At 45.1% G+C, this 12257-nt stretch overlaps 2 protein-coding genes across 2 annotated transcripts; both read right to left on the reverse strand.

The window, feature by feature from the left end:
* Nucleotides 1-3717: 3717 nt before the first annotated feature.
* On the reverse strand, nt 3718-5578 carry LOC127293642 (wound-induced basic protein). Its single transcript, XM_051323284.2, has 2 exons — nt 5409-5578; nt 3718-3973 (listed from the first exon to the last, which is right to left on the reverse strand). Exons 1-2 carry the CDS (start codon nt 5480-5482, stop codon nt 3901-3903), a joined length of 147 nt encoding a protein of 48 aa, XP_051179244.1. The 5' UTR covers nt 5483-5578; the 3' UTR covers nt 3718-3900.
* Nucleotides 5579-8847: 3269 nt separating this feature from the next.
* LOC127293639 (syntaxin-111) lies at nt 8848-9912 on the reverse strand. Its single transcript, XM_051323281.2, has one exon. It carries the CDS (start codon nt 9804-9806, stop codon nt 8871-8873), a length of 936 nt encoding a protein of 311 aa, XP_051179241.1. The 5' UTR covers nt 9807-9912; the 3' UTR covers nt 8848-8870.
* Between the last annotated feature and the right edge of the window lie 2345 nt (nt 9913-12257).

The raw sequence follows: 12257 nt of genomic DNA on the forward strand, positions 1-12257 counted from the left end.
GGAACAAGAAGGCTAAAGGAGACCCCCCATTTCAACAACAATCAAAAAGGGGTTACAGGAGAAATCCGGTCACCAGCCCGGTCCAACCGGGCCAAGAACCGGCCGGGCCCGGCGTGCTGGCCGGCCAACCGGGCGGCAACCGGGTTCCAATGGAGGAGCCGGCGAGATCCGGTTTGCGACCGGTCAACCGGGCGCCTCGACGGCGGGTTCAGCGCTCCGTCCGGTCGGCCGGGCGGCAACCGGGCAGCAACCGGCCACCAACCGGAGAAGCACCAGGACGACGCAAAGGAGCCCTTGGCCATCGATCCGGTCTCGATCGCCTCTAGACCGGGCTGTCCGGCTCAGGTCTTGGCCAACCGGGTTTGTCGAGGAAAAATGCTGAGGTGGCAAGTGGCAACGGCCATATTTCGAAGAACACTGTAAATAGCCCTTCTCCTACCTCTAGACAGTCAGGCACTACACTACAAGCTGTTCTTGAGCTCCTTCTCTCATACTCCATTGTTAGAAACACCAAAAGCCTCAGATCTCCCTCCTCCTCCACCCAAACTCAAATCCCTCCGGGGAAACGATAGAGGAGGACCCGATCTACCGTTCTACCAAGCCAAATCTTATTCCCCCTTGTATTCATCAAGAAGCTTGCTTCCTAGGGTTCCTTGGAAACCCTAGGTGGGCAAGAGGAGTCCGGAAGCATCCGGGCTGTGGATCTGCTCCGGGCAAGATTGTGAAGGTTTGGAGGCTACCTCAAAGTCTACCACAAGTGAGAGAGCTATTCCTTCGTGGGATAGGCTCCGGAGAATAGGGTGAGCCTTCGTGGCGCGGGGAATCCTTCGTGGGACCTCCACTCCTCCAAACGTGACGTACCTTGTTGCAAAGCAAGGGAACACGGGAATACATCCTCGTCTCCGCGTGCTATCGGTTATCTCTAACCGAACTCCTTACTTGTGATTTAACTGCATGTGAGAGCCTTCGTGCTCGAGTTAGTTGTATCCTCATATAGGTTGCTTCACCTAGTTTGCATTAGGCTCACCTTTATATTCCGCAAAGCCTAATATTGCAAAGAAAGAATTAAAATCTGTAGAAACCTATTCACCCCCCCCCCCCTCTAGGTTTACCATCTCTATACTTTCAATATCTTTCTCCAAAATATTAACTTTTGCCTAAATTTATAGTCGGCACAAAAGATTATTTGTCGTTTGTGGAACATGGAGGCTTGTTTTCCTATTATTTTAGCAATATGAGGAGATTACATGTTGCAAATCTGTCCTGATTTTTTTACTTAGACAAACCACAAGCTATCAATGAGTGTCGCCAAGAAGAAGGTCCAACAAAAGCTAAAACGTAAGTCCTATAAGACGGCGGTCAGACCAGCTATTCTTTATGGGGCAGAATATTGGCCCACGAAGAGGCAACATATCCAACAAAATAAGTGTCGCTGAGATGCGCATGCTACGACGGATGTGCGGCCATACAAGAAAGGACCGGATTAGGAACGAGGTAATTCGTGATAGGCTAGGGGTGGCACCGATTGATGAGAAGCTAGTCCAACACCGACTAAGGTGGTTTGGGCATATTCAGCGAAGGCCTCTAGAAGCTCCCGTTAACAGTTGAATTTTAAGAGGACATGGGCATAGCCCAGTGGTTGGGGTCGTAGTGACGCACCCCAATGACCAGAGTTCAAATCCTGTCATTTCCTCCTTAGCACTAATTAAAAAAATTTAACAGTGGAATTTTAAAGAGCATGGAGGGGACTAGAAGGGGTAGAGGACAACCAAAATTGACGTGGACGGAGGCGATAAAAAAAAACTTGTGGGATTAGAATGTACCTAAAGTCTTGGCTCTTGAGGACTACATGGCGATCAGCGATCCATGTGCTCGTAATCTTAGTTACTCGTTTTATTTTTTCTTTCTTTCTCCTTGTTTTGGTCTCTTTTGCTGTTGGGTTTCATGTCTAACCTACCCAACTTGCTTGGAAAAAAGGCTTTGCTGTTGTTGTTGTTGTTGTTGTTGTTGTTGTTGTTGTTGTTGTTGTTGTTGTTGTTGTTGTTGTTGTTGTTGTTGTTGTTGTTGTTGCTGTTGTTGTTGTTGTTGTTGTTTTGAACCACAAGCTATCAACTTAACTATATATAATTTGTAATATTGCTTTTGTTTTTAGTTGTAACTTTTATTCATTAAGCAATATCGGTTACATCATCCACAAGTTGTGAATACATGAACGCAGGTGGTTCATTGAAGTATACATTATTCTTATCAATACTACTAAAAACTAAGTGTGACTGTCTTGTTTGCGTCTTTCCCACAATGGACCAATCGTGTCAACTCAAATCTTGCCATGATTAGCCGATATTCATCCAAAATGGTCGTTCCCACTATCTTATGGTTGATAAGTTCAGATAGAGCATTTACAACCTCTAGATAGTCTGCTTCTATATATATCCTCTTGCATCCAATTTATTCTGCTAGGCGAAGCCCGTCTCGCAAAGCTTATGCCTCGGCTATGGCTACACCAATAACTCCATCAATCTCCACGTTGCTAGAAATTGTCCACTAGCAATTCTGACCATAGAGTCCGAAGTTTCCCTCCCTGTGTCGGTGTTCAACTTCACCGAACCATCTGATGATCTTGTCCAAACCATCTTTGGCATCCCTTGGTTATTCTTCTTCACCTTCGAGCAATTAGCAACCATGGCTTTGATCGATAGGGCCAATCTGCTTGCCAAGGGGGCGTCTCTATCATGCTTAATCTCTCTTCGTTGCCACCAAATGAACCAGGCTCCCATTGCAATTCGACTTGACTTTGAATATCCTACTCTTTGTGTGATGCCATGTGAATATGCGATCTTGTTTTCTACCTCCCAAGCTGATAGAGGAACCGCCTCTATGTCCCATGAGTTTGTAAATAGTGAGAGTTTATCAACTCGTCCACACTGCTGATCATGATCTCCCCTCTAGGTGTAAAAAACTCCCTCATCTGCCCATGCATTAGTGCTGGCTCTGTTACAAATTCTCCAAATGCATCCCCATTTGAACTTATCCATCCCCGCCATTAAGCTTTGACAAGTAAATGAGAACCCCTTTTCTAAGGGCGCCTTCAAGAGATCATCCGAAGGGTACTATTTCACTCTCAAAATTTTGCTTCTATTTCTAAGAAACAAGAATTTTATAGATCTTCATAATCAGGCATCTACATATATCTTAAGGAGTTTAATTTATTTATATTATTTCACAAGGAAATGTATAATGCAACATTTCCTACAGCAATAATCATCATTGTATAAAATGTTCTATCCCTCTCGTGTTTTTGTCTGTATGTTCTTTCCAGGCTAAGTTTCTTAAACTAACTCTATTTTGCATTTCAATCTCAAGTATAACACTAAATCAGTTTGGCAGTCAACTTGCAATGGAAGAACGATTCCTAATCACGAGTTTATATCTATATAATTACTCCCTCCTTCCCGTAATATAAGATGTTATTCAAACCAATATGTGGGTTAATTGTTTCTAATAACATCATATATAATGGGATGGAGGGAATATATGTCACTACATAACGACAGGATCATACATTAAGTAACTCGAATGTTGTAAGATGAGATCAAAATGCATGCAATTTTTTTCGTTGCTGTAAATCCATCATCCTGAAAAAGAGACCAAGGGCCTCACAGCACATCCTAGGGCAAATCAATTGACATGCATGAAAAAGCTCAAGAGACAGTGCCATCAAGCAAACAGGGTATGATATCCATACCATAACAGATCACACGACAAAAGTGCCCTTAGTTACCATTTCACACATAATGTTCAGCTAAAACAACTTAGATAGCACAGAATAGGTTTTAACATAGTAGGAGTCACATGATTGGCAACTATTCCTTGCAAAGCAGCAAACTGTTCAAACAGCGCTCATTCATTCATCACAGGCTTGTTCTCGTTGGCCTTGAACCTCTGGTCCTTTGGCTTTTGCTCTTCCATTTTCCTGTCATCAATAGAGCAGGAGGGTCAAAAACAAATACAACACAAATTCAGAGACTTGTAACACTTGAATTCAGCAGCCATCATGTTGGCTTCATGTTAAGCCCCAGGAAACACAACAAAAGTATTGGCCAGGTTAAGCTTGCACACACAATAAAGAAACAAAAACCTTAAAACGACAGGATTAAAAAAACAGCAAATTTCATTCGTTAACATGCATTCCAAGGTAATAAAGCAATACCGTCAACAAAATAAAATGCATGTTTCAACACTGAACCATTGTTTCTTTCAGTGAAAATGGGTCTTTCAGAAATGCGTTGCAACTGTTCATGAGTACCAAGTATGTTGGAGGGACGACCTAAACATAACCCAGACCCAGCAAAAGATTACGGAACACAGGCTATTTGACTGTTCAATCGTTAAGAAAACACAGTTTCCTGAGTACAAGATGGCGCTGTATCATTGTATGTTTGTAGTCATGAACACTATCAATCACAATACTATCCTGTGGGTTCGTTTAGAATAGACAGCTGAAAAAGGACATTTATACAGCCCCTACAACATAGACAAAAGTTTTTTGATCTCTCAGCAGTTTAACATTGAAGTTATTAATGAATGACCGGCCATTTTGCATTCAAAGAACAGAGGAAATATCTACAGGAGCACTCAATAACTCATACTCAGGGCTAGGAGACTTGCCATCTAATTTAGGACAATATATTGATATAACACGATTACAGCAACATTATGTTTTGCAAACAGTTGTATCTGTTTTCAAGCTAATTTTTGACAAGTGCTACAATCATCAAGATAATAAGTTGCTGAAACAAAACGAGTGCTGTCTGCTAAGAAACACCCCAAGTTCCAGGAAACGGTTAATACAATCATCAAGATAATAAGTTGCTGCAACCAAACAACTGCTGTATGCTAAGAAACACCGCAAGTTCCAGGAAAGGGTTGAAGACACCGAAACTATTTTGATGTTATCTTTTACTCTAAAATAATTGTAATTGAACCATTGGGCCCAAAAAAATCCTCAAATAAAACAATTTCTCATATAGGAATTCAGTATTATTCTTCATGTTTTCAGTTATGACCAGTTTGTTTCATGCATACTAGCAATCCCCAAACACGCCTGCAATTCTCTATGGATCGACAACCCACACCACCTATACGGACCAAGCTAGCCTAGCAAGTACCAATCGACGACACGTTTACTGCAGAAATGAACTTACGCCCCCCCTAATCATACGGCCTAACACCGTCTTCTATGGCAAACAAATCGGAACGCTACGGCACGTCTCTTGATGAGAGATCCGGCACAAATCGAGAAGAAACACAGTCTCTCTAAGGGTATTCACATCGCAGTAATCAGCACGAAAGAACCGCCGGTGGAGCCGAATCGAGACGGGGTTGCGAAGGGGAAAGGGAGAGGTTACCTCTTGTCGGAGGACGGGCCGCCCTTCTGGCTGAGGAAGGATCGGAACAGGGGGGAGTTCACGTCGTAGATCATCTTGCTTCTTCTTCTTCGCCGCCGCCGCCGGTGTGGAGCTCAGCTAGGGTTTGTGGGAGATGGGGGCTGTCGATTTGAGGGTGGGAGGGGATTTTCTGGATGGCTTTGTAGCTCTTGGCGAGGAGTTGTGCTGCGCCGGATCTAGGCGAGCCGTTGGATGAGAAACGTAGGTACATATGGATCCCCGCCTTCGAGATTTGCAAAAAGAACCTCGTCTAAGTTAACGAATAACTCTCACGTCCCCTTCACATAGGTCCCAAACTGGAAGTTGGAACACAGGCGCAGCGCAGGATAGGCGAGGCTCCGGCGGCGAACCTCGGCCTCCGCTGCGCTGCGATGCCCAACTAATTTTAGGCTCAAGCACCTCAACACGAAGTAATTCATCTACCTGTTCAAATACTACTCTACCTGAAGCAGGAAGTGCTTTTTTTTTTACCAGCCTACAGATTTCTGAGGGTCCCCTATCTATTTGTTCAGTAGTTCCACTGAAACTAAATCATGGTAATTTTGGCTTTACATTGTATTTTCTCTTTGGTATTCTCGTATAGGAGTCAAATATATGGCATTACATTCCTACAAGTTAGTGCTATGTGTCCATAGCATACTGTCATGAAGGCACCATTTGACAACAGTGTTCAGTACAACTAAATATTTTTACCTGCTATACCTTGGTTTATTAATAACAGATGGGTTGTAACTCAAGTTGTGTGCTTCAATGGTAGGTTTATCTGTGATGTCATGTGTACTTCTCTGAAAACAATTGTGACACTTTTATAAGTTAGCTTTGTACTGTTAACTTTGCAATGTCAAGAACATGGATCCAAAGATGATGGAATGCCAGCTCAGTTGTAGTGCTACATCATCAGTTGAAATCCTATGAGTGACATAAGAAAAATGGAGATATGAGAACCTGGAGGAATGGGCACATGATCTATCAGCGTTTGGTGCAGGGGTACATTTTGGTGCAAAATGTTTTATATTGGGCTGCTTGATGCAAATGCGCCGTATCACTGATTTCATGTTTGAAGACGATCATGTGCCTACATTTCTCATCCAACGGCAATTTATAAGTATTAAACAAACACTGAACATCGACACCGAAATTAAGTTGTAATTTCCCACCAAACAAATGTGAGTTGTGACTAATGAACAACTCTTTATAGAAAAAAAAACTAATGAACAACTGTTATGTCGACAGCAGGATTGGTATCCCTAAAAAAAAAACATCAGGATTGATAGCAACACTCCTTCGGTGGTCATAAGGGCTCGCCCATAGCTTGTATGGTTTGTAAAAACTCTCTTTTATATCAATGCATCGAAACGCAAAGCTTTTTGCGTTTTCACGAAAAAAAAAGTAGGAAAACATCACGATTGTCAAACAAGAGCATAAACCTCACGCGCTGCTTGGGTAGGACTGCTGTTTCTTAGCGTTCCATTTCCATGCCCCAGAAAAAAAATTCTATCTCTGCTACACCAGGGTAGTACCAGTGTTTCTTGACTTTCTTAACATGAACCTCTGCCAAGGGAAGCGAAGATGCTAGATAGCTGCATCTGTATTCCGAGACAAAATTCTGATTCTACCTGTAATACTAAATAAAACAGGACTAAAAATACAGAATTACCAATATGATTTTGATACTAATCAGATATTGTATTCATTTTGTGCTAATTAATCAAAGAAAACCAGGCTTCCTCGTGAACTGATGTTAAGTATTACTATCATAAGAATACCTTATCACAAGCTGAAAAACCGAGACTGAAAAGAAAGTGGCAGTTCTACAGTATACATGGTCAACTTCAGTACTGCAAATCCGTTCACTTATCAAGTGCAGGGACAAGAGCAAAGACAAAATAATGGTATTCAACTTTTTTGAATCCACTCAAGTGAGAAAATTCGATTGGTCCTTGAAATGAAAAAACCAACCTACCTCACATCTCTCTGTTGTTGTCTGTGCTTCCCCCCACCAGCAAGGTATGGCTGATGGCTCGGTACAGACACCAACAAAAATGTCCTCCTGAAGGATGTTCCGGAGCCAAAACAAACTGGATACCTGAGGCTGAAACCCTGCTTGCCTATCTTGTAGTGCTGGTACCTGGAGGCCGGATCATTGGGGTACAGACATACAGTGATTAGGCAGCCATCTGAATCTAACAAAACAGAGCATTCTGGACCCAGCAGCAAAGACAATACACCTGCAAAGTACAGCAGCAACAAATCCATATCTCACAAATACCTGAAAATTTCAAATCCTTCATACCATGAACAGCAAAGATCAACTCCTCGCCTTGGAGCAGCACTGAGGCGCGAATGTAACGATGATATCAATGTGGGAACAACACCAGTTTCGATGCCAGTTAACTAATTTACCATCATTGAAAATATTAACGCATGCAAACAATGTGTGAAGCATCAACCATGCATTCATGAGTTCAGAAGATACAGCTAATTGATTCTCACTTAACAAATTAACACAGACATCTAAAAAAAATTAACACAGGCATACTGTAGTACAGTAGTAGTATCAAGAATCCATCATGGAGTCATGAGTTCAGAAGATACACCGATTGATTCCCTTTAATAACAAATTAAATAGGCAAAGAATGTATCACCCTGGAGCAGGCAGGACCATTGCATCGAGGCACGAATGTAAGATTATATCAATCCGATCACAACCTCAGATGCCAGCAAGCTAATTCCTCGTCATTTAACGAATGCAGTCATGAGTTCAGAAGATACAGCTAATTAATTCTCAAATGCAGTCATGAGTTCAGAAGATACAGCTAATTAATTCTCAAATGCAGTCATGAGTTCAGAAGATACAGCTAATTGATTCTCTTTGAATGAATTAGCACAAGTGAACTGTTGTATGAACAATGAGTTCAGAAGATACAGTCAATCAGTCATGAGTTCAGAAGATCCGTCTCATGAATTCACAAGATACAGCAACCTGATTCTCACTTAACAAATTAACAGAGGCACATAATGTGCCATCCAATTGGCAAACCTTGATTCACCAAATCTCACATCACCAATTGGCAAGTATTGCTGTCTCATATGACAAATTAACACAGGCAAACAATGTATCAGATATCTTCAGAAGATACAACCAATTGATTTGCCTTAATTTCAAATCTCATCTAATGCACAGATTCAAGAATCAATCGGCAGTTGCAAATTAACGGAACAGATATATGATATTACTATTCATCATCAGATAAATCCTGACGATACACATAACAACATTGGGGCATAAAGAAATTAACGAATTACTACTAGGTAGCAGAGTACGAAAAAATCGAAACAACATAGACACAACTGCAGGTGTCTAGATGATCATCGTCACATGTTTCCGGTGGTGCCCTTCCTTGCTTGCGAATTAGTAGGAATTTAGGATCTCTTGAGGCTGGTGGCGATGGGGACGATGACGATGAGGATGAGGAGGAGCAGCAGGATGATTCCGATGCAGAGACACTTGCGGCTGCCGCGCTGGTGCTCGCGTGCCTTGCCGAGCTCCTTGTTGCCGGTGTGGACGTAGTCCCTGGCGTTGTCGACGTGGGTGACGATGTCGTCGAGCTTCTCCCCCTGCGACTCGACGACGACGGCCATGTCGAGGAACACCTGGTGGAGCTCGAGCAGGCTGCGCTCGACCTCCCTCGCGGCGTCGTGTCGGTCCTGGATCTCGTGCAGCGCCGCGAGCACGGCGCCCTTGCCGTGCTCGGCGACGGCGGCGCCCATGATCTCCTCGCCCTTGCCCTCGGAGATGATGCGCTCGATGACCTCGTCCTCGGGCACCTCCCCGGTGAGCGTGTAGTAGCGTCGCTCGACGGTGTCCTTGTACTCGGCCATCATCCGCTGGCGCAGCGCCTGGAAGTCGAGCATGATGCCCTTGAGCTTCTTCCGGAGTCCGGCGGTGACGGAGGTGCGTGTGCGGTCGAGGGTGGTGCCCTCGCCGCAGCCGGCGGAGAGCCTGCGCTGCGCGGCGTTGGCGCGGTCCAGGGCCTCGATCCTGACGCGGATCTCGCGGGCGCGGCGGAGCACGGCCACGATGTCGGCGTTGACGCGGCCGCGGTGGGCGCGCAGCGCGTCGGGCTGGTGCAGCGACTTGCCCTCCTCGTTGGCCTCGTGGAGGCGGGCGAGCGCGTCGCGGATGGCGGACATCTCCTCCTTGACCACCTCCACCTCGACGAAGAAGCCCTTGAGGCGCTCGTCGGTGGCGCCGCCCGCCTCCGTGAGCTCGGTCCCGTCCCCCGCCTCCAGGTCCTTCATCGCCGCCTTCTTCAGGTCGACGTAGCTCATGAAGGACTTGGTCATGAGGTCGTTCATGGCGGCGATTCTCTCCTGTAGGGTTTGGCGGTGGTCGGAGAGGAAGCGGATGGATCTGTTTGTTGGTGTGCAGGAGGAGCGAAGTGGGGATTTGGGGCGAGATGAGAGCGGAGGTTTTAAAGGTGGAGACGGAACGGTCAACGTGGAGCGGGCGGTGGGGGGAATAGAGCCGTTGGTGTGGGATCCCGCTGCAACGGCTACAAGGAATTAAGATCTCGTCGTTACTTTTTGGGCAGTATTCTGAATTTTCTGGGCACGGAAGCTTGATATCTGTTCGCTTCTTAAATCAGTGGCCATTCTTTAATTTTAATTAATGCTAATCAGGGCTATTCTCTACAAGAAAATATGTGGCCATTAATACTGCCATAATAAATTATGCCACAACTTTCTTTACCTTTTTTCTTTGGCATTTTTGTGACACAATTTAGCCCATCATGTGAAAATTCTTCCATAATGCTCTATTTAAGCAATTTTGTGTCCAATTTTATCCCTCTTAGGAACTTCTTGCTTCTATTAGATCGGACTTGCTTGTTCATCGGCGGTAGATCGCATGCAAGTCATCTGAATTTGCAGCTACTTTTGATGAGACGATTATTTTTTTCCTTCATGCATTGAATTGAATAGCAATGCTGAATAGGATAGGATTTATCTTGAGTCGCTCGTAACGTAAGTACGAGCATTTACTTATTTATACTATTAAATACTGAAAAGGAAGATATCGTTCATCGTAATATGCTAAACAATCCTCTCCATTGATTATTTGGTATACCCTAATTATAATGAACAATATTTAAAACTAAATATATATAAGAATAATATGCCTATAGGTGTGGATATATCCAATTATGTGAAATTCTTCCATATTACCCTATTTTAAGCTACTTTGTATCCAATTTTTAGCCCCCTTAAGAATTTACCATCTCTATCGGATGGGATCACTACAAGAAAAGTTCTGATAGACAACGTCCCAAGTCAACTAAGGGGCATTTTTCGTCGCCTATGGGCCTAACCCGACGATATGAGTTTTGTTGTCGAAACTGCGTCAAGCAAAGTCCAACGACGATTTTTTCGGTCCGTCGCGCTTGGGCGCCCTTCCGCCACGGAAAATCGGACCGTTGCGGAATAAGTGTTTCAGGAGCCGTTGATAGCGACGTCATGCAACCGACACGTGCGTACGGTTAATCGGCGATTAACGGCGTTAACCGGGCTGAAACCCGTGGTAGATGGTAGGCCCACACGAGGCTGCCACGTCTTAAGCGGGCCGGGCAGGATGACATAGTTTGACCAGGTCAACTATATAGCCGGGTGGTCCATTAGTTACGTGGGCGGGCCTAACCTCTAATGTTGATCGGTCAAAACTTAAATGGGCCGGCCCATTTAACATGTGGGGTCCACCTTACAAAGAATCGGGCGGCCCAAGAAGCAAGTGGGCCGGGCCAAAAACACAGGTGGGTCCCACTTTCCTGTTAAAAGGCCGGCCCATTTAACATGTGGGGTCCACCTTACAGCAAATGGGCCGGTCCAACAAGCTAGTGGGCCGGGCCAAAAACACAGGTGGGTCCCGCTTTCCAGTTAAAGGGTCGGCCCATTTAGTTTGTGGGGTCCACCATATAGCAAGTGGGCCGGCCCAACAAAATAGTGGGCCGGGCCAAAAACACAGGTGGGTCCCACTTTCCTGTTAAAGGGTCGGCCCATTTTGTATGTGGGGCCCACCATATAGCTTGATGGCCGGCCCACCAAGATAGTGGGCGGGCCAAAAAACACGGGTGGGTCCCACATTTCGTTAATGGGCGGCCCATTTGGCATGTGGGGTCCACCATATAGAAAGTGGGCCGGCCCAACAAGATAGTGGGCGGGCCAAAACACAGTGGGTCCCACCTTCCGGTTAAAGGCGGCCCATTTACCATGTGGGACCACCATAGAGCAAGTGGGCGGCCCAACAAGATAGTGGGCGGCCCAATAAGCACAGTGGGCCCCACTTTCTGTTAAAGGGCCGGCCCAACTAGTATGTGGGGTCCACCATATAGCAAGTGGGCGGCCCAACAAGATAGTGGTAGGGCCAAAAACACAGTGGGTCCCACTTTCCTCTTAAAGGCGGCCCATTTATTATGTGGGGTCCTCCAAAAAAGCAAATGGGCTGGCCCAACTAATTAGTGGGCCGGCCTGGTGGTTGGCGTGGGTCCACCTTAAAACAAGTGGGCCGGCCCCAATTAGTGTGTGGGGTCCACCGTAAATCAAATGGGTTGGCCCAAGAAGTAAGTGGGCCGGCCGTTTAGTTCTTGTTTATATGCTTAGGCATAATATGCGCTTTAGGATTTTGCGGGCGAGACACATATGTGATTTCGCTTAATTGGGCCGTTTAAGGGATGGGAATTCGTGATTTAGATCGAGAATATTTACGCAAAGATTGATTTAAATAGGATAGCCTCACTTACCACAAGCACCAAAGAA

The sequence above is a fragment of the Lolium perenne genome, chromosome 4, assembly GCF_019359855.2.
Source record: "Lolium perenne isolate Kyuss_39 chromosome 4, Kyuss_2.0, whole genome shotgun sequence".
In the NCBI taxonomy this organism is placed as follows: Eukaryota; Viridiplantae; Streptophyta; class Magnoliopsida; order Poales; family Poaceae; genus Lolium; species Lolium perenne.